General features: G+C 28.4%; 3 protein-coding genes across 3 annotated transcripts; 1 reads left to right on the top strand and 2 right to left on the bottom strand.

The window, feature by feature from the left end:
- The first annotated feature begins 268 nt into the window (after positions 1-268).
- Positions 269-8,140, top strand: LOC130666373 (DNA-directed RNA polymerase III subunit RPC5). Its single transcript, XM_057467314.1, has 7 exons — positions 269-428; positions 581-837; positions 902-1,098; positions 2,603-2,769; positions 4,445-4,649; positions 4,723-4,925; positions 6,696-8,140. The coding sequence occupies exons 1-7, from the start codon at positions 378-380 to the stop codon at positions 7,122-7,124; spliced, it is 1,509 nt and encodes a 502-aa protein (XP_057323297.1). The 5' UTR covers positions 269-377; the 3' UTR covers positions 7,125-8,140.
- LOC130666374 (multiple inositol polyphosphate phosphatase 1-like) lies at positions 7,303-22,290 on the bottom strand. Its single transcript, XM_057467315.1, has 9 exons — positions 21,720-22,290; positions 20,874-21,469; positions 20,637-20,768; positions 19,390-19,583; positions 19,204-19,323; positions 18,982-19,132; positions 14,783-14,993; positions 14,498-14,707; positions 7,303-9,439 (listed from the first exon to the last, which is right to left on the bottom strand). Exons 2-9 carry the CDS (start codon positions 21,037-21,039, stop codon positions 9,205-9,207), a joined length of 1,419 nt encoding a protein of 472 aa, XP_057323298.1. The 5' UTR covers positions 21,040-21,469; positions 21,720-22,290; the 3' UTR covers positions 7,303-9,204.
- On the bottom strand, positions 11,189-13,403 carry LOC130666372 (uncharacterized). Its single transcript, XM_057467313.1, has one exon. The coding sequence runs from the start codon at positions 13,097-13,099 to the stop codon at positions 11,204-11,206; it is 1,896 nt and encodes a 631-aa protein (XP_057323296.1). The 5' UTR covers positions 13,100-13,403; the 3' UTR covers positions 11,189-11,203.
- Positions 22,291-22,594: the final 304 nt, after the last annotated feature.

Here is a 22,594-nt window from a genome sequence, read left to right as displayed (position 1 = left end):
AACATATGTAACATCAAATATATTTGTTATAGAAATTTGAATAAGTGGAATATGTGTCATCGGGATTTGGGTAATTGATACATATGAGTAAACGTGATATGCGTTAAAGACACCTACCCCATTTTATTAAATTGCGTGCGCACAAAAAACGCGCAGAACGGAGTTGGTCGTTTGTAAGGAAAGAACACAAGACTCCATCTGTCTGACGATTTTGAAACGGCATCCACGCACAGGGACAGACCATGCTTAGATAAAGTGGAGAAAAAATATAACAACAATAAAACGTGAGTGATCGTATCGTAGCATTATTTAATGTCCAGCTTTAATGATAATATTGCATCTTAATAATTATAAAAGAGATAAAAATCATTATAAATATGATTGATCCAAATAGCGTGGATAGTGACAATGATCCAGTTGAAGCCGAGGTAAAGATAAAATAGTTATTTGTAGTATTAACTTTGATACAATTTAATAATTAAAATTTATATTATTTTATCTTTTTATTTTAAAAATAATAATAGTTTATGATTTAAAAAAAAAAAATATGCATAGATATATACGTAAATTATTATTTTAGTTTCCAGTATTATTGTCAACAACACTTGCCGATAAATTATTTATATTTCAATATCCCATAAGGCCTGCGAGTAAAGGTTATGATAAGACCACATTTTTAAAAACATCAGTTAAACCAGAAAATCAAGAATTTCGGATCGAGGTTGCGATAGATTACAATAGCGCTAATTATGATGCAAAGAAAGGTGAAGATATTGCCAGAAATGCCAATGGACCAGCCGATAAATTTGAAAGTGACCAGGAGCGAGTATTTAATAGGTATAGTAAAAATAAAAATTGTTTTATCAATATTTATTATACATTTAATTAAATATTATTTCAGTAATTTAATGGATAAAACTGTACTTCAATCATCAAGAGCAGTTCCAGATTGTTCTAATTATTCAATCGGTAGCTTTCATGGAAATGAGTTACATATTACACCTTTAAAAAGTATTGTCCAGTTAAGACCACAGTTTAATTATCTTGAAGAAAATGATAAAAATAAGAAAGATGAAGAAACAAAAAAACAAGGAAATGGTAAATTAGTCATTAAGATTTTTTTTTTTTTATTTTAATAATTTTTAGTCAAGTGAGTTATGTTCGGAGTTGATATTAAATTACTCTAAACTTGAAATTTGACACAGTGACAAACTTGTTTTAAACGATATTCAAACTCTAGAAAATACAAAGAAAAAAGCCATTGGGATTAATACTATAAATTAATGTTTTTAGACTCTGATGTTAATTTTATTTAATTCTCTATTACAAGAGTAAGATTTAATCATTTTTTTCAGTGCAAAATACCTTCAGAAAAAGCTGATTTTCAACTATTCTTTAACGTGTTTTTTTGACATAGCTTAAGGGGGGGGTAAGGTTTTAAAGGCGAAAAAAAAAGCATATTGTTGTGATTTTTTCCCGGCGAGATGAGTAATATAATTTCATTAAACTTAATCACATATTATTGAACAACTTTTAAAGAATATCAGAAAAAATTTTCAACGAAAAATATTGATTAATAAGCTGGTGACGTTGAATCTCCGGAGGCGCCTCGAAAAAAAGTCGTTTTGCGATGAACATCATAACTCGTTACCGGATCATCGGAAAAAAAAAAATTGATATGCATTTTAAAGTTGATGTATTTTTGAGGTAACCACGAAGAGTGTTTTTTTGTTTTTCATTTTTTTCTATTTGTTAATAACAAATTAACCGCGATTTTTTTAGCTAAAATCGCGTTTTTCACTTCCAAGTGCTGCAAAAAATCGAAAAAAAAAAAAAAAAAAAAAAAAAAAAAAACTCTTCGTGGTTACCTCGAGAAATACATCAACTTTAAAATGCATATCAATTTTTTTTTTTCCGATGATCCGGTAACGAGTTATGATGTTCATCGCAAAACGACTTTTTTTCGAGGCGCCTCCGGAGATTCAACGTCACCAGCTTATTAATCAATATTTTTCGTTGAAAATTTTTTCTGATATTCTTTAAAAGTTGTACAATAATATGTGATTAAGTTTAATGAAATTATATTACTCATCTCGCCGGGAAAAAATCACAAAAATATGCTTTTTTTTCGCCTTTAAAACCCTACCCCCCCCCCCTCCCCTTAAAATTTTTAAAGTCTTGATCTTAACATTAGACACTTAAAGCTACTATTTGTTTTTTTTTGTTGTTTCTGTACGACCATTTTCCTCCAAGTTACAGCATGTTAAAAATCACTTAAAAATTTGGAATTACTTCAATATCCTTTAATTTTTATGACCAGTGTAGTAAATCAATTAATTTCTTTTAAAAAAATAAAAACTTAATTTCATTTAGCAAAAAAAAAAATTTACATTACATAAAATGATTTTAAATTATAACTAAATCTCTGTGATTAGTACGATAAACATTCCAGTGTTGTCGCGCTTTAATTTGAGTCGTGCTTGAGGTGAGCAAAAAAATAAAAAAAATAATAATGCCAGTGAACATGAAAAATATAACAATTATTTTCTGATTGTTGTTAATAATTAAATCTTATTAATGATTTTTGTTTAAAATAAATTAGATTCTGATGAAGAGGAAGGCAGGTCAATTAATGTTTCATTTTCAAGAAATAAATCCGAAGCAACTAAAAAATTGCAGGAACAATCATTTCATCATCATACAGTTAAAAGCTCTGAAGAACAATGGATTGATACTCAATATATAAATTCGTCAAGCACTCAGGCCCAGGTATGCAAATAGAAATAATTGATATTATTTATGAATATAATCAGTACATGAGAAGTCTACGTTAGATTTCTGCTTGCTACCACAGAATATGGAAAAAAATCAAGCTCAAAAATACATAAAATATTAATAAAAAATATATCAAATTTTAGTTTGCTAATCTACCAAACGAAACAAATCACTTTTTTTTTATAATCAGTGTAATATATACTTATAATATTCGTAGTCTACACTGATAGAAAATTTATATTGACTCAAGAAATATTTTCTTGAGCCAAGAATTTATTTCTGAAGAAAACGAATTGTCTTGCTTCAAGAAATTCTTGTCTTGATTTAGATTTTCTTGGCTCTATAGATTTTGTATCTTCGATGGATAACTCTCGTGTCTTGATCCGAAACTATATTATCTTCAATCGATACTATCGAATTCTTCAAGCAAGACCACTTGTCTTTAATTAAAAATGTCGTATTATTATTTTAAGAACTTTAAATTTTTGGTTCAAGTAATAATTCCTTGATAGAAGATGTTTTTAAAGTAATGAAAAAAAAATTTTTTTTAAAAATAAATTTCTACTTTAACATATCTGAAGTAAATGAATGTAGTCCTAAAAAATCACTTTAAAACTTTTTATTTTTAAAATAAAAAAAAAAGTTTTTTTTCAAGCTGAGCAAATTGATATCTTGATTTAAAAATCGCGCCATTCTCGAAACGAGTCGGTGATGTCTTAAACCTAGATTTTGCCTATCTTAATCCAAGAGCAAGAAATTCTTGAACGAAATATGTCAGAATTTTGTTTCAAAACAAAAAAGGCTTCATCGAAAAATCAAATTCTCAAACAAAGAATTTTTTTTCTCTATCCGAGAATTTCATTTTTTTGGTTCAAGGACTTATTTCTTGAATTAAAACAATTAAAAATTTTGAAACAAGAACCACATTTTGAAGAAAAAATTTTTCTTGAATCAAGATAGTTTTTCTATCAGTGTAGCATAACAACATAAAAAAAAACATATTGAAGATCACAGACTTCCCAAAAGGTAGAAAAAATTAAAAGAAAAAATTTTACTTCTGATTTTTTTTTATTTCTTGAAAACTATCAGTGATGAAAATATTTAAACTCAGGATCTGAAAACTAGAAACTCGGAGCTTCAATTTTCTTTTTTCTATAAAAAAAAATTTACTATGCTATCTAGCTAGCATTTTATATAGTGGAAACCTAAACATGCAAACCTCTCAATAAGACAATTTATAGATAAATTGAGAAAAATATAGATAGCCCGAACTGGGAATCGAACCCAGACCAATTCGGTAACGCGCCGAGTGCTCTACCAGTTGAGCTATCCGGCCCTATACTATATTCCGTTCAATTTGATCTATAACTTATTGAGCCACACCGTCCTTCTTACGGTAATACACCATTTTAGCTAGCATTACAATTATTACATTCTCTTATTATTTTCTGATATGTCATCGTAAAAATTCGTTCAAGTATTTTATTCCTTGAAATATTCATCGGATCGTTTTTCTTCGTGTAAAATTTAAAAAATGTTTCCATGTAGAGACAGACTTTTGTCTATGAATTTTTGAAAAGTTAAACATTTGGTCGAAATATTTATTGTTTTTCTACTATTAATAAAAATTACCCGCAAAGTGAACCTAAATTTTTTATTTGAATTTTAGCTGACACGATTGGAAATGTTTTGTTCAATGAACGAAATATCAAAAAACAGTTTAAGACTGTCTTGTAAAGAATATCTTAACTTATTGGCCAATCCTGTAAAACCCGATGAACATTCAAACCCTAATGCATTAACCAATGAAAGGTCCTCCAATTGTATTTACACGCGTCCACTTTTAGATCAAGTTCGTATAATTGTAAAAGATGGTAAGTTGATTATTTAACAAGTTTTAAAATTCATAAAACGAACTGTAAATTATTTAAATTTATTATTTTGTAGCAAGAGTTATTTCATTCAAACAGTTAAGATCAATGATAGATGTCAAACACGATACGGTAGATATTTTAAAATATTTACAACAAGTAGCAGTTCTTGTACAAGGAAATTGGGTTGTTCAAAGTGAACTTGTTTATCCAAAAGACAAAACGTCATCTCACAATGGAATTAATGCTGAGCTTATGTGCCGGGCGAGAGATTATATTGTATGTAAAACCAAAGCTTTTTTTAGGGTGGCATTCTTTTTCTGTGACTGAAATTTAATGATTTTTTAAATTTTATTTTGACTAGAAAAAATCATCTGACAACTTAAGTATTTTTACAGTATCTTTTATTATATCCGTGATGATCAGTTAATAACTGGAAAACCTTGCCGTTTATACTGACGGACCCATCATATCAAATTATGGGTTGATTGTACAATTTTTTGTAAATTTTATACTTTTATATTTTTCCAAAAATTTTATCATTTTCTGTCTCAATTAGTCGAGAAAATTGTTTTTTTTTTTCGCTTTAGCTCTAATAATTTTCCCTAAATTTTTGAGATTGTTTTAATTAAGTTTATTGTCGTGTGAAATTTTTGAAATCTTAACAGCTCATTTCAAAAAGTTGTGACTAATTTCATTTCATTTTTTATAACTTTGAAAATTTTTTACCTCGAAAAAACTTGTTTTTAATTCAATCTGAACTTGAAAATGAACAAATAAATATTAAGAAACTTATTTCCATTCCGGATGTCAAATTTTTCTTTTTTTACACATTTGTTAAGGGGTAGGGTTTTAAAATTATTTTTGAAAAATTTTTTTTTAAATTTCTTTTCTGAATGAACAATATGTCGAGAATATTGTGTACAATTTTTAAATCAATCCGAGTAAAACTAACGGAGTTACAGCGTTTCAAATGACCGGCTGGTATATCTGATTCTTATACCTGCCCAACCTGCCCCTACATACCCCTAGTAGAAATCAGCTGCAATTTTCTTTGTTCTTCCGAATCCCTTTCTCCGGCTGTGTGTCTTTCAAATGATGAAAACTGATGACTCAATATAAGTATAAAAATTCATATTCTTTGATTGATAGTTTATTTCAAATTTTCACGAATAAAAAACTTTAAATGGATTTTCCTGAAAACGTTATTTTTAAAGTCCGTGAACATCATAACTCAAAATGTACTGAACCGATCCCTTTGAAAATTTAAACATTACTTCTCCACATAAATCAACAGGTAACTACGAAGAGTTTTTTTTTTTTTTCATTTTTTTCTATTTTTTAATAACAAATTAACCGCGATTTTTTTAGCTAAAATCGCGTTTTTCACTTCCAAGTGCTGCAAAAAATCGAAGAAAAAAAAAATGCTTTTCGTGGTTATCTCGAGAAATACATCAACTTTAAAATTCATATCAATTTTTTTTTTTCCGATGATCCGGTAACGAGTTATGATGTTCACCGCAAAACGAATTTTTTCGGAGGTGCCTCCGGAGATTCTACGTCACCGGCTTATTAATCAATATTTTTCGTTGAAAATTATTTCTGATATTCTTTAAAAGTTCTACAATAATATGTGATTAAGTTTAATGAAATTATATTACTCATCTCGCCGGGAAAAAATCACAAAAATATGCTTTTTTTTCGCCTTTAAAACCCTACCCCCCCCCCCCCCCCCTTAAATTACATTATGAGTTATTCAGGAAAAATAACATAAATTGTTATCTTTTGAAATTTTTTTGACAAACGATTTCTTTAAATTAGTTAGAATAGTTTCTTAGGACCCCACAACCTTGACATCTGATGAAAACTCGATTTTCAAATTTCGGAGTGAAAACAATTACTTGCAAAATTTAAAAAAAATGATTGATTTTCATAGCGAAAAATTACAATTCAAATCTTAATTGGTCACAAAAAGAATGCCCTTCTAATTACTACACATTTATTTTTCTCACGTAATAATAATTTCTTAACTAACGATATTTTTTTTAGTTATTAACATTCACTGAAAATGAATATGTTACTAGAAAGGCAATAGCTTCCGTAATGAAATTACCTCCCGAAGAAATAGAAGAGATATTAAAAAATTTAGGAAAAGTTGAACTAAAGAAAGGATGGAAATTAATCTTGCCGCCTAATACCGAGTTTGCAAATAGATTTTCGGATATTGCTCATCGACAAGCTTTGCATTGGGAAGCAAAACGTAAACATCTAAAAGATTTAATAGAAGCACAAAGTATCCCACCTCAACGTCAAAGAAGAAAATCAAATCGTGAATCAATAGGTTCTGAGAATGAAGAAAGAAATGTCGGACGTGGAAAAAAAACTATGAGAGATTCCTCAATGTCCGATGATGGTCCAACGGAACCCGTAAAAAGTAAAAAAACTAATAAATCTCGAAAAGCGTCGGAAACAACATGACCAAAACTTTAAAACAACTTATTTAATACTATGATTTACATTTTATAAATGAGATGGTAAAAAATAGTAATCAGTTTTCGTTCCACTGCCATTCAGCGTTATAAATTTATAAATTAATATTAATACGCTTACACAATTGAATAATTTGAACGAATAATGAAAATAAAAACTCTGTTCATCAGATTCCTTGCAATAATTTATTTAACATACAAAATAACAATAATTGTAGAGTAACTATTTATTTATTAGACTGTGCCAACTGAAATCGATATTTTTTTTATTCGGTCCCATACGAAAATTAAGTTGTCACACTAAAGAAAAAAATCCTGAAAAAATTTCAGCTCGATATGTCTATTTTTCAGTTAGCGCTCGCGTAAATAAGAATTTTCTAATAAAATTGTTTTTTATCCCAACTTAATATTTTACAACTCATTAAATATAACTGATTAAAAAATGGCCAAGGTGCCATTTTGTAGGGAATTTAATTCTCTACAAAAGGAACTTTTGATCGAATGAAAAACATCAGCCAATTTTTTTCTGCAGCCATTTTAACCTCATTTTTTTTCAAAATTTACATTTATATTTACTATTAAACGCTTAGAAAACTATGTTGCTATGTATGAAACTTATTGAATTCAATTTCTCTAGGAACCTTTATGATCCCAAGGAATAGTTTTCATACTTGAAGTAATAAAACTAACATTAAACTATTGATATTATCGATATTTCTAACAATACTTTTTTTTTGTTTTGACATTTTTCGCATTTAATCTTTCTAGTTATTTTTTTCTGCATTAAAATATCGTTCGTAATTGTGATTTTGAGATTCTCATACTGCTGATCAATAATTATTACTTTATTGATAAAAATATACATTGTTTATCATAATAAAATACTTATAAAAATTTAAATAAAGGAAAAAGTGATGTTCTAATTGTGCAGAAAAGTTTTTATCGATTCTGTTACTAGTTATTAAGAGCTTATGATATGTCAGGAGACCCTATTGCGAATATAAACTGTACTTGCTCCAAACTAATTAATTAATTAGTTAATTAATCAATAAATAGATAAATTAAATAATTTCTACTACAAGTTGTTGCTGCCCATTGTAGGCAACTTTCAGATTGTTTGCAATAGGTTCTCCTGACAAATCATAAGCTCTTAAAAACTAGTAACAGAATCGATAAAAACTTTTCTGCACAATTAGAACATCACTTTTTCCTTTATTTAAATTTTTATAAGTATTTTATTATGATAAACAATGTATATTTTTATCAATAAAGTAATAATTATTGATCAGCAGTATGAGAATCTCAAAATCACAATTACGAACGATATTTTAATGCAGAAAAAAATAACTAGAAAGATTAAATGCGAAAAATGTCAAAACAAAAAAAAAGTATTGTTAGAAATATCGATAATATCAATAGTTTAATGTTAGTTTTATTACTTCAAGTATGAAAACTATTCCTTGGGATCATAAAGGTTCCTGGAGAAATTGAATTCAATAAGTTTCATACATAGCAACATAGTTTTCTAAGCGTTTAATAGTAAATAAAAATGTAAATATTGAAAAAAAATGAGGTTCAAATGGCTGCAGAAAAAAATTGGCTGATGTTTTTCATTCGATCAAAAGTTCCTTTTGTAGAGAATTGAATTCCCTACAAAATGTCACCCTGGCCATTTTTTAATCAGGTATATTTAATGAGTTGTAAAATATTAAGTTGGGATAAAAAACAATTTTATTAGAAAATTCTTATTTACGCGAGCGCTAACTGAAAAATAGACATATCGAGCTGAAATTTTTTCAGGATTTTTTTTTTTAGTGAGACAACCTAATTTTCGTATGGGACCGAAAAAAAAAAATATCGATTTCAGTTGGCACAGTCTATTATTTATACTACAATTCAGAAGACTGCGAGTAACAATTATTTAAAAAAGCATTTAAATTTCAACACATAAATCTTAAAAAATAAATAAGCAATAGATTTATTCTCTAATCTAGATTTCATATGATTTGCTGTAAATTATTTGGTCTATTAAGTTTTACTTATTTACTGTTTATTATTTTTTGAATAATTTATATCAACCAGTTGAATACTAATACAGTTGCTAGTAATGAGTAAACTATTGATCGGTTAAAAAAGGACGTGGTACTAGATCCACATATTTCTGGATTACATTGACTAGCGATGCCACCAAGTTTATTTTTCAGATATTCCCAATCACAAAGACCCACTTTACATCCCTCATACTGCAGGGGTTTTTCTTGTAAATAGAACATTACCTGATTTGGTGCGGTTTTGTCATTGCATCTGAAATAAATAATTTAAAAACAAAATGTAAAATCTTAAATATGTAATGATAATTAATAGATTATAATTGTATTTAATAAAATGTATCAAGAACTCATAATATTAATCTCATATTATTTGCGAAGATGTTCAATAGTATTTTATACTCGAGTGTGGGTTTCAAGGCATGAGTGGGCATGAGTTAGATAAAATAAATTTATGTACCCGGGAAAAAGTCATCAGACCTTATCATGCATGATAATGCTTGCTCATGCATGATCACGCATGCTCATAGCTGGTCAATATTCAAACATGATCAGGCCTGAGCAAGCACAATCCCTAAAATTATTAAAAAATAAAATAAAAATAATGATTATTCAGTTTTAAATTAACTTATTTTGTTAGTATTATTGTATAGTTAATGTTTATTGGCTAAAAAGTACTTTTTAAATTTTACCCGCGAGGGGTAATTTTAGGTAATTAAAGACTCTATAAAAAAAGTTTAATCGAAGATTTTCGTAAGACAAGCCGTTTGAAAGATATCAAGCCTCAAAGTTGGACCTATTCAAAATTTTTGTATTATTTATTTTTAAACGTGAGAAAATTTTTTTCCGAAAAGCGAAAAAAAAAAATAACCGCCCGAATAAAACGTAAAAAAAAAAAATGTAAAAAAATTCTTGTTTGGTCTCGTTTTTTGGAAAATTTTTTTTTTTTCCTCTTTACTTTACATTTACTGAATAACTAACGCAAAAATGAAAGAAAATCCAAAAAAAATTAATTTTTTCATTTTGGTAATGAATACACAAATTAAGGAACAAAACTTGTTCCTTTAATTGTTTTGTAAAACTTTGAGCAATCGGTCCGGACAAACGGTTCAATGGATCAATCTGAAAATTTCCAGGGTTTTTTGGGGTACATTAAGCTGTAAAATCACCTGGAAACATTATTTTTTTTATCAATATTTGCAGAGTAGCGATGAGTTGACTAAAAAACCAGAAAATGGCCATTTTTTGTAGTTTTTTCAAATGGATATCAAGGATGAAAAAAAAAAATTTTTTTTGAAAAAATCGAAAATGGAGCTTGTAGGGAATTTATTCAAGTTTATTAAACTGCCCTTTAAATTACTGTGTGACCATTTCTTGCTGAGATATCAATAATCAAAGACAAAAGGATCCTTTTTCATTTGAAGGCTGATATCTCAGCAGCAAATTGTCGTACAGAGAAACAAAAAAAAGCAAATTGTAGCTGAATAAATTTCCTAAACAACTCGTTTTTTTTGAAAAAATTTTTCCCGGTCCCGTAGACCTAAAAAACAAAATAAAAAAATTTGGAAAAATTTTGTCTCGACCTTTTTCTTATGATTCCGCAAAAATCGTGGCTCAAAAAAATATTTTGCTGGAAGATTTTCAAACTAGAAATTTCAAGCTTCAATTTGCTTTTTTAATTTTTTCGATCATTTTTCACAAAAATACAGCCTTCCAAAAATTACTATAAAATTTATAAAATTTTCTTGTTCCTTTAATTTTTTGGATAAGTGTATTTTATTTTTTTTCTCAGTGCGACAGCAAGACGCCGACTTTAGACACTTAACGGCGTTTTTTTTCGTGCATTATCATTACATACTTTGGTGTGTTATAATCTCGCTCTATAAGATCTATAAAATAATATTTTTTTATTATGATTTTTTAAAAGTTTTTTACCTTCAATAAAATGTAAGAAATCCAATACAATTCATCAAATAAATGAAATAAAAATTGATACGAAAATTGTTTTATAATTTATAACTTAAGTAAAATTATTTTCGACTATTTTGCAATTGTAAAATTTATAGCTTTTAATTTTCCAATTATTCAGTATTTTATTGTATATTATTTCTCCAATGAAAGCTATACCGGAAGCTATGTAACCAAATAATAAAATAGCTGCCAGCTGTTCAAGCAAAGTTTTCGTAGGAATAAGTAATTCTTCAACAGTATTTTCAATTATATCTTCAGACAGTTCCATTTCTGCATGTTTTTTATACCATTTTGAATGTAATCCAACAGCAGAAAATATCAAAAATATGTTTTTGAATGCCCTTCGAAGTGGTGAACCTTTTCTTAATAAAAAAGTATAACTATCAGACCAAAAACATACTTTTGAAAGCTTTAGTGTCTGTTTTTTTGATTTTTTTAGTGATAAATAAATTTCACTCTCAAGTTTACCCATCAAACAGGTGATATTTTTGTTTCTTTCAGCTTTAAATGGGCATCTCCATATATTTGTTGTATTTTTAACTTTATTTTTTAATTCCAATATCGCTCCTTCACTCTCACTAAATGTTTTTTCATAAAGATATTTTGAAATAATTGGTGTTAGCGATGATTTAGCCAAATCATCAAAATTCCTGTATTCAATTTCACGGTCTGTATCAATACTGACACTCGTCAAAGAAGCATAAATATTTGAAGAATATGAAAACGATATAACCATAAGAAATGTATATAAAATTCGTTGAGAAGTTATTAACGGACGTTTATTTACAGAAATACCAAATAACACTCGAAAAATAACAAAAATACTCCAACAGCTTCTGTCGAAATTTAACAAAAAAGCCGGTATCCAAAATGAAATCACTATTGTAGTAGATATTATGATTGCTTCCAGTGCACTCAGTGACAAGGGAACTTTAATTTCTTTTTCTATTGGCACTAGAGCGCACAATTCATCAACAAATAACACCCCAGTACGATATGCATTTTCGGTTATATCTTCAGTGTAATGAGGATTAACATGAGCTATTAAATCTATTTTATCGGATTCTAATAATTTGAATAGTCCATCTATTGAACCGTTTCGTATTTCTTCGTAACCAATTAAATGAGGTAGAATTTTGGCAGTGAAATTCATTTTTGATTCCAAAGCTTTCATTACCAAAATATCCGGGCCAGACATACTTTTTACTTGTAATTTTTCATTATATCTTACTAAAGAAAAGGGTGGATCGTTAACAAGTGCAACTTTAATAGGATAACCGTATAAATTTTTCATAATTATTGGGAACCACTGAGTTTCAGATGAATATAGTTCGTGCTTAAATAAATTTAAGAACGGATTGAATTGATGAATTGTAGGTATTTTTTCAGAACAATCTTTCAGGATTGTATTTATCTTTATATCACAATTTGGTATTTCTAAAATTGTAATATCTACTATTTGTTTTTTCCAAGTATACTGAAAAATAATCTCAAAAGTTTCATTTGATTCCATGGATAAGGAAATAAGTAAAAATTTTGTTATTTCTTTTGTTAAGGAAAGTTCTTTTAACACGTCGATCATATTCATCAAAGATTTAATGTCAGTAAATTTATGATCTCGGATTAAAATGAAAAAAGTTCCTGCTGTATCACTTATTTCATCGTACAATTTATTCTGACTTGTTTTTGATGATCTATTAAGACTTAGTCGTAAAGTAGGACGACTTTCAATTGTACTGATTAATAAATTACGTATCGATGGATTATCTACAGATTCTGTCTGGTTTGCAGAATTAATTATCATTACCTGATACTCGTCTGCAATAGTTTTTATGTAATTACGCAAGTCAGAAAGCCATTCAAGCTGTTCTGAATTTGAACCTTTTAAACACTCAAAAAAACCACTTATATATACGATGATAATAATTAAAAATACTCTGGCCATAATGAAAATTAATATTAAACTTCTGTAACAGTTGAGTTATAAATTCCGAATATGAAACGTGTTGAAAAAGTTGTCCATTACTTTGCTAAATTGATTTTTTTTACTTCTGGAAACTAATATATCGTAGAATCTCGATCTCGAGATAGTGTTTTCGTCGATCGATAAGCTTATGTCAAGAGTAAAATATATTTGCAATAATACTACGGCTATCAACGGGAGTGTTTTACGATGTGATATCATCATACTGATCTACATTTCATTTCTATGATCATCAGAAGATAAAATATTATTATTTTATCGCTTAAATGGAATTCAATCTATCCTTTTTTTTTACGTTTTCAAAGTCTTAATGGTTTCATTACAATAATGAATAAACAAAAAAAAAAAAAACTGATAACTTTATTGTTTAGAAATAATAATATTGTCCCGTTCTGACGATATGAGATTAGGTAAAAAATAGCAAACTTAAACAAATAAATAGTATACTTGTTTGCTTGTAAAATTATTTATGATGTTAGATGAGTTTAATGGACAGGAATATTGTTATGATGAAAAAAAAAAAATATATTTTTTATAAACATTAATTACCGTTATGAAAATAATCAAGTGCTTAGTGCATCGAGTCTACGTACCTAGTGCTTTTAACGCTTTGATAAATTTCTCTATTATTTTGCTACTTGCAATTAAGTTGAATTTGCTAATAAAATTATATAGATATTCTCAATAATTAGTTGGTACACTGTAAAAAATTCGCGGAGTGAAAAAATTATTTAAGTATTAAAACTCCGGACCGGAGTGAGTTGGGAGTGAAATGAAATCCGTGCCACTCCGCAATCACTCCGCTAAAAAAAACTCCCAATTCACTCGGCATGCGGAGTGATTTTTTTCAAAACTCCGGAATTCCGAGTGGCAGAGTGAATGCGGAGTGAATTCGGATTTAATTTCACTCCGGATTTTTTACAGTGTATACTAAGACGACTATTGATGATTGAGTATATTGAACTGTTCGCGTTAAATTAAACCTAATTAATTCACCGCGTGCTTTCATCTTAACTACTACCGACCAGGTGTTAATTTTTATATGTGAGTTTTACAACAGTCGCATTCGCTATTAAATAATTATTTCTCACAGTTTTAAGTGTAAATATTGTAAATAAACCATCTAAACTATTTGTTAATAATTTTGATGTAATTTTTAGTTATTAAATTTCACTACACCTACACTAGAATCCTTTTGTGCATTCGCTCACTTTACACTCGGGTGAAACAGATGAATACGAATATTAAAATTAAATGTGGGATTAGATGTGGGATTTTGTCTGTGTGGGATTTTGGCTATGTGGGATTTTGGCTGTGTGGGATTTTGACATCCACCCAAATTTAATGATGACAAATTACCTGTAAAATATAGCAACAAGATTAGAATTAAACGGTCCTAAAAACGATGTTCTCCAATGACGTCTTGTCATTTCCCTATAATTTGTTGATAAAAGTGGCTGTTCATCTTTACCTATACCAATTGAATTTAAAAAACTGAGCATTGGCATTGAATGAGTAAAATGAAAAACTCCTTTTGGTTTGTCAGTAACATCACCATTTTCAATTTCTCTGAAACAATTTTATATTTACTTTAACATAATTTTCTATAGCATTTTAGTATTAACAAGAAAAAGAAAAACTAACTGAAAATGTTTAAACATATCTTGTAATGGAATACATCCCAGTTGATCATTAACATCACGCCCAGAACCAGCTTCATAATGGTAATAAATATCCTCAGAGTATTCAATTATTTTAAGTTCATCTGCACTGAAGATCGCACACCACGAAGATATTCGATTTATGACCCACGATTTTTCATAGCGACACATATCGTACATCAAAAAAATAGCCTCTGTAAGATAAATGATATCAAAGTAGAAAAAAGTTTTGAAAATCGAAAAGTGCACACCAGTTTATTTAATTAATTTACTATAGGAGGCTTATTGATATTATTTTTTCGGTGTGTCTAGTCATCTGCTAATCGGACGACTAATATATAGAATTCATCCACTAGTCGTCCAACAATTGGATGAATAAAAAAAATTTAGTCGTTCGATTAGCAAACGACTAGCATCAGCCTAATTTTAAATTTTTATTTATAACGTAATTAACTTATAAGTTTGTATAGAATTGAACGTTTGGTCTGAAGCCGGCCGAGAAAATTTTCCCAGCAAAGACTTGGTCGAAATTTTTATTTTGACTACAGTCAGGCCTGATCTTTAATTAATTTTATTTAAATCTATAATTATCTGATTGCTTACAAATGAGCGATAGAGCGATTGTGCAGTATTATATTTTATTTTTCAACCAAGTCTTCGTTATTAGTTCATAGTCTTGATTTCATTGAGTAAGATCAAAATTTTATCCGACAGTATTATTGCAATTATTTTCAAACTTTGTTACTGCGAATTTCTCGAAGTCAACGATCTTTTTTTAAAGCATTACTCTTTTTCTCGCCAGACCGCGCTACCGCTCAGTTCTATTTGAAATTGGATATTTAGTTTATTTTTTTGCTTATAGATGTCATCGACAGTGGTGACATCTACCAAACTAAGTGTCCCCGTCGGTATCCATAATCGGTTGGCATTTCCCCTTAAGCCAAGAAAAAAAATCATCAATGGGAGAATTTTATGTCTTCCGTGAAGTAAATATTTGCATGATTCAAGAAAAGTTATTTTATTAAGTTAAGATTATAATTTATTTAAATCAAAATTAAAATTTTCTCATTACAATAGACCGTTGTCTTGAGTCGATAATGTAGTTTTCTCAAACTGAGAGTAAATGTTCTTCTGCCACGCAAAAAAAGTTCTTGGTTTGAGATGTTGATATATATTGTGACAATTTACTATACTCACCAACCAAGACAGAAAAGTATCTTGTTTTGATAGTTTTTTTTACTGGGTTGGAAACAAAATAAATTTGATTTAAAATAATTATTCTTGAATCAAGATTATTTAACTTAAATTAAAATTTATTTATTCTTGACACAATATTTTTATAATATTAGTCGAAGAAAATGTTCTCGGATTAAAAAAACCCAATTACTCAGCCCAAGAATAAAAAAATGAAGGCAAAAATTATCTTGGGCCAAGTCAACCTTTTTTTCTGTGTATAGTTCTGCACATTAACGGTTAAATACCGCACTTTTACCATAAAATACCGCAGGATTGTCGAAAATTTCCGGTGGATGACCGCAATTTTACCGTAAAAATCCGACGTTTTACCATAAACTAGCGCAACTTGCCGTACTTTGCGGTAAATTACCGTATATTACGGTAATTCACCTGAATACCGCAAATTACGGTAATTACTGTAATTTACGGTAATTCGGATCCTCTAGGATGTCTACATAATGGTATATGATTCATCTTTTTACTACATAACTATATGGCAGTGTAACAGAGATTCTAAGTGAGTGAAATGGACGAAAATGTTATATCGGTTAGAGAGCACTTCTAACGTGGCGCGTTATAAGGCGTGTACTATATTAATTTAATAAGCCCTCGCGGAATTGCCATAACGGTATTTCTACGGTATTTTCCGAGTATTTTTTGGGTATAAGTATTATTACGGTATACCCTAGGTATAAATGCGGTATGTTTGTGAAATTTTATTACCGTATTAATACCGTAAATATATTGTGTTGATACCAAATTTATATAGGGACTGTACCGTATTTATACTGTGTTTATACCGTATTTACGCTCTCGCTATACCGTATTTGTACAATGATTATACTCCATTTATATGGTTTTTATGCTGTACTTAAACGTCGGTTATACCGTATTTATACGGTTGCTATACCTCATTTAAACAGTGGTTACACGGTATTCATATAATGTTCGCACCGTATTTAAACGGTATTTATGCGGTATAAATATGGTGGTTATGCCGCATTTATACAGTGATTATGCCGTCTCACTCTTACAGGCTGAAAAATACTTTTCATATCTTTCAGTTTTATTAACAAACAATCTTCAGATTCTATAACAGATACAATATGTTTTACTACTACTTGCATTCTTAAATGGCTCATCTCTTCACTATGTTCTGCTTTCAATTTTTCAATAAAAAAGTACAGCTGTAAAAATGAACTAGTTCATTTTTACTTTCACAAAAAAATTTCTCTCATTAACAAATAAAAACTCTTGAAACTAGTAAAAATTTTTCAATTTAAACATAAAAATATGTTTACTTGAGGAAAAAAAATTTTGATTCAAGATTAAAATTTCAAGATAATTATTTACTTGGTGCAAGAAAATTTTACTTTTCCGAATCGTTAAAACAAAATTTCTTGAATCAGGAATTGTTTTCTTGATTCGAGTTAACTGTTTTTTCTATGTAGTAATGATTCGCAAGAACATCAGATAATTTTGAAATACATTTAGGATCAATATTAATAACTAGGATTATTTTATGATTAAAAATTACATTCTTCAATTGAAACATGTCTAAACACTGCAGTGTTTATGTCGTATGGGTATTTTGACATAAAAGTCTTTTTTTAGCTCATAAAGTTCTTTATTTGTACATTATAAAAACCTTCACGCGTCTTTTAAATTTTAGTTTCTCTACACAGAAAATACAGTTAACTTGAACTAAGAAAAATATTCTTGATACAAGAAAATTTTTTTTAACAATTCGGAAAATAAAAATTTTTTTACATCAAATAAATAATTATTTTGAAATCTTTACTTTGAATCAAAATTTTTTTTCCTCAAGTTAACATATTTTTATGCTTTAGTCGAAAAATTTTTAATTGTTTTAAAAGTTTTTATTTTTTAAAATAAGAGATATTTTATTGAAGAAAGCCGTTCCAGGTTATTGTAGCAATATTGCATTTTTTTGTTTGAAAAGAATAAAATTTCTTGGAATAATTACTATTTGTTTAACAAAAGAATTTTCGTATGCTCCAACCAAAAAAAAAAAAAGTTACTCAAACCGAGAGAAAAATTTCTTGGGAGAAAAAATATATATGGAAGAGAGGGAAGTCACTGGTGCTAGGCAGCAGCAGCGAGAATAGTTCGGTGCGCGCCACTAGGTAGCGCCTACGATTTGTAGTGTCCCTGGTAAGAAACTTATTTGAGAAGTCTTATATTCCGAAATTATGACCATTCTGGCGCGGGTACTCCTCCGTTATTTGATAGAGTGATAAGTACCTTTTTTGATGGTAATATAGTACAACCTATATTACATAATGACAAAAATATTTATTATCAATGTTTCCATAAATAATTTATCTCTGAATTTGAACTTGAGCTTTAACAAAAATATTTGAATAAAAAGTCTATAGAATCTCTACTATATGATTAAAAATATACGAGTGACATAATACATTGTAAAGCAATATAAATAATTATATAGAGCCATTTATCATTAATAATTATATATAGTTTTTTTTTACCATGTACTGGATAAATTCCGTATAAACACCTCATTAAATCAGTAGAATTGTTGTGTGAACTCGGTAGAAATGCCGTATAAATTCAGTAGAAATGCCGTATTATTACGCTAACAATGTCATATTATTACGGTAGAAATTTCGTATTAATATCATATACATGAAGTATTAATCTTATAGAAATGCCGTATTAATACAGTAGAAGTACCGTATTATTACGGTAGAAATAACGTATTAATACGGTAGAAATGCCGTATAAGCTTCGTATAAACGCAGTATAAGCTCTGTAGGAATACCGTAATTAAATTTCACAAACATAACGTATAAATACGGTAAAACTACTTGTTATCGACTACGTGTATGCTCTTTTAATACAGTGTTCAAACCGTATCATGAAAACCGCGAGGGAGTTTTAAAATTAATAATAAAGAATGTATACCTTGTGATAAGTTGTATTTAAAACCTAGCCTGCCGCTAATATTCTGAACAGCGTTCATAAATTCAGGTCTCATTAGAAATTTAGATCGTTCTTCTAATATATCAGAATCTATTTGATCACTATCTTTCCCACGAGAACAATTCTTGTATGTCTATAACAAATAATAACATTTGATTGTATCCGATTACAGATGATTTTTATTAATCCTTGGATTATTTTTACCTTCAACCACGCATCTTCATTTTGTGATAATAATGCAGTACTAACACCAACTTTATTAAAAAATCCTTCTACAAAAGCATCAAGACTTGATTGAGTCCGTTGACTTCCTGAGTTTCTGAACTTAAATTTAAAATATGTAGTAAATAAATATTTCAAATGGATAAAAAAATTAAATAGCTATAGTACCACATAGTTTTTTGATGTAATATCAGCAAAAGTGGGCTGAAGAAGTTCTGGAAAATCAGACTGAAGACGTCGTGCAAAAAGTTTTATATCTTCAATACCTTGCGTTGTTAATTTTTTAGCATTTTCTTCTTTCATATCTGGATCTGGTGACCATATTTTCAAGTTGTCTAAATCTTGATTGCACATACGCCCAGCTAAAAATTATTTTAATAAATAAAGATATATTTTTCTCCAGCACATTTTTACTACCCATATAACAATCTTACAGTAATATTACCCAAGTCTAGTCACCATTACACACACTGATAGAAAAACTATCTTGATTCAAGAAAAATTTTTTCTTCAAAATGTGGTTCTTGTATCAAAATTCTTAATTGTTTTAATTCAAGAAATAAGTCCTTGAACCAAAAAATTGAAATTCTCGGATAGAGAAAAAAAATTCTTTGTTTAAGAATTTGATTTTTCGATGAAGACTTTTTTGTTTTGAAACAAAATTCTGACATATTTCGTTCAAGAATTTCTTGCTCTTGGATTAAGATAGGCAAAATCTAGGTTTAAGACATTACCGATTCGTTTCGAGAATGGCGCGGTTTTCAAATCAAGATATCAATTTACTCAGCTTGAAAAAAAACTTTTTTTTTTATTTTAAAAACAAAAAGTTTTAAAGTGATTTTTTAGGACTACATTCATTTACTTCAGATATGTTAAAGTAGAAATTTATTTTTAAAAAAAATTTTTTTTTCATTACTTTAAAAACATCTTCTATCAAGGAATTATTACTTGAACCAAAAATTTAAAGTTCTTAAAATAATAATACGACATTTTTAGTTGAAGACAAGTGGTTTTGCTTGAAGAATTCGATAGTATCGATTGAAGATAATATAGTTTCGGATCAAGACACGAGAGTTATCCATCGAAGATACAAAATCTATAAAGCCAAGAAAATCTAAATCAAGACAAGAATTTTTTGAAGCAAGACAATTGGTTTTCTTCAGAAATAAATTCTTGGCTCAAGAAAATATTTCTTGAGTCAATATAAATTTTCTATCAGTGCAGTAAACTTAAAAAAAAAAACTTCAGGAGTTTTTTTTCGTGAAATTCTGTAGAAAAAAAGCCTGAAATTTTTTTTTTTGTTCGTTATGAGTAAGTATCTGTTAAAAGATTCTTGTGATCAGTGCCTTGACTAGCAATAATTAACTTATGACGGGAATTGTTAAATGGGTATTGTACTTAAAATTTAAACATACTTTTTTTTTGTTCATGATTCTCAATTATTTGATCACGAAATTTAGATAGTGATCGTAGTTTTGTTATTTTATCCGTTCCCGGGTAATGAGCACCATGCCTGATAATACTCCAGACTTGTAATGGTTGACAATCTATTGAAGCAAAATTTTAATAAATAGTCGAAATTATCATAAAAAATTTATAATTACACTAGAAAATACTAAATATTAATAGATAAATTTAAAACATATAATTACTCGGTATCGGTTGAAGTCGTGTTCTTCCACCAACAAAAGTGTAGGCGGTTTTTGTACCTAAATAGAGGTACGGGTCATCATCATTTACATAACACAAATCCACTTCACGAGAGAGAGAATCACTAATGAAAATTGCTAGCAGCAACAGTGATGACCAATGAAACATGATGATGATATTTGAGTATTTAAGTATATAATGTCAACTACAAATATTGCAAATTTTATGTTGACGATAAAGACTTAAAATTTCTCTTTTAACAACTATATATTCTTACGTCAACTCTTTAGTAAATCTATATTACTCAATATATATATTTATTAGATTCTTGTTTCTTTGTAAAATTGAAAAGATTCTACAAAAAAAAATAAACTCATGCAACTGAATCGATTGGTGAGTGAATTATTAACAATCCTTGATTGTATCCTTTAGTTGATAGAAAGGTTGTCGAAATTGAAGGTCACGGGCCTTCGTAATAGAAGTGATGTTTAATTATTTCCCGGCCACGAACTCACAAACAAACATCAATCAATAAAATTAAAAAAATCAAGTTTTTTTTTTCAAAAAAACTATGCAATGCAGGTGATTTTCAATAAATCTAAATTATTATAAAAAATATATTAATATGATGTTTGGTTTATTGTCAAAATGGGATTATTCGACAATAAAATTATTTTTAAAAAACAGTGATATAATTATCTGAAATAATTGTTTGTCTAACAGTAAATAGAATAGAAATTTTATTTTACACTATTCAACAATAATGTAATTAACTGAACAAAATAAATTGCCATTTATAGCATAGAAAGTTTTGACTTTATATGAATTTTAATATTTTAATCACTCACTGATTTATTTAATGTCTAGTTTATTTCCGTTATCACCAGTCCCGGTTTATTCATATTTTTATAATAAATTAAAAAACACGGATCTATAAAACTGTATTATTTCTAAAATTATGAAAATAAAAACATTTATAATAAAATAAATATTTAAAGTTTTTTATAGTAAATGGAATGAGCCTTTCACTGTCAGTGTCAATAACATCTGAATACTAGAGTATACCTGTCCTCACACCTTTATTTTAAATGCATTTTCTGCTAAATGCAATAAAACTGTTGTAATTTGACATTTACACTGCTGAAAGTAGTGGATAAGATAATTAAGGTGACATCATCAGCTTTATTCTAATTTTATAAAGTTAACTAATTACTGTGCCGATCATGTCACCGATTCCGAAGAAACTGACTATGTTCTTCGATGTTGCTAGTTCTTAACGCACTAGTACATACATACGTTCATTACTCGCTGTGTTTAAGTATGAGTGCTTGCCTAATGCATGTAATGTTGCATAAGTTCACTTATCCTTCGTCTACTTATTAGAAAACTATTTCTTTTTTTTACCACGCGCAACTTAATGAGTTTAATAGGCAACGCGAATGAAATAATTATTGTGATTTTCAGTTGGTTTTTTTAATTTATTCGTTTATTAACATTTTAAAAAAATAACAACTGGGCATAACATTAACCATTATAATAACCAAGTAAATTTACTACTTTGTAATAAAATATAAGTAGATCATACACGACAATAATGCGCTGGATTCTACTGATGACCATACTTGCGATTATGTCTCAAGTTTCGTTCTCGAGATCACTCTGTAGTACCGTTTATCTGTACACTTTACACCACATAGTTTAAATAAAATAGAATAAATAATTA

This window comes from Microplitis mediator, chromosome 4 (assembly GCF_029852145.1).
Source record: "Microplitis mediator isolate UGA2020A chromosome 4, iyMicMedi2.1, whole genome shotgun sequence".
In the NCBI taxonomy this organism is placed as follows: Eukaryota; Metazoa; Arthropoda; class Insecta; order Hymenoptera; family Braconidae; genus Microplitis; species Microplitis mediator.
The sequence above is the reverse complement of the archived record's forward strand: the minus strand, read 5'-3'. Positions and strand labels throughout refer to the sequence as shown.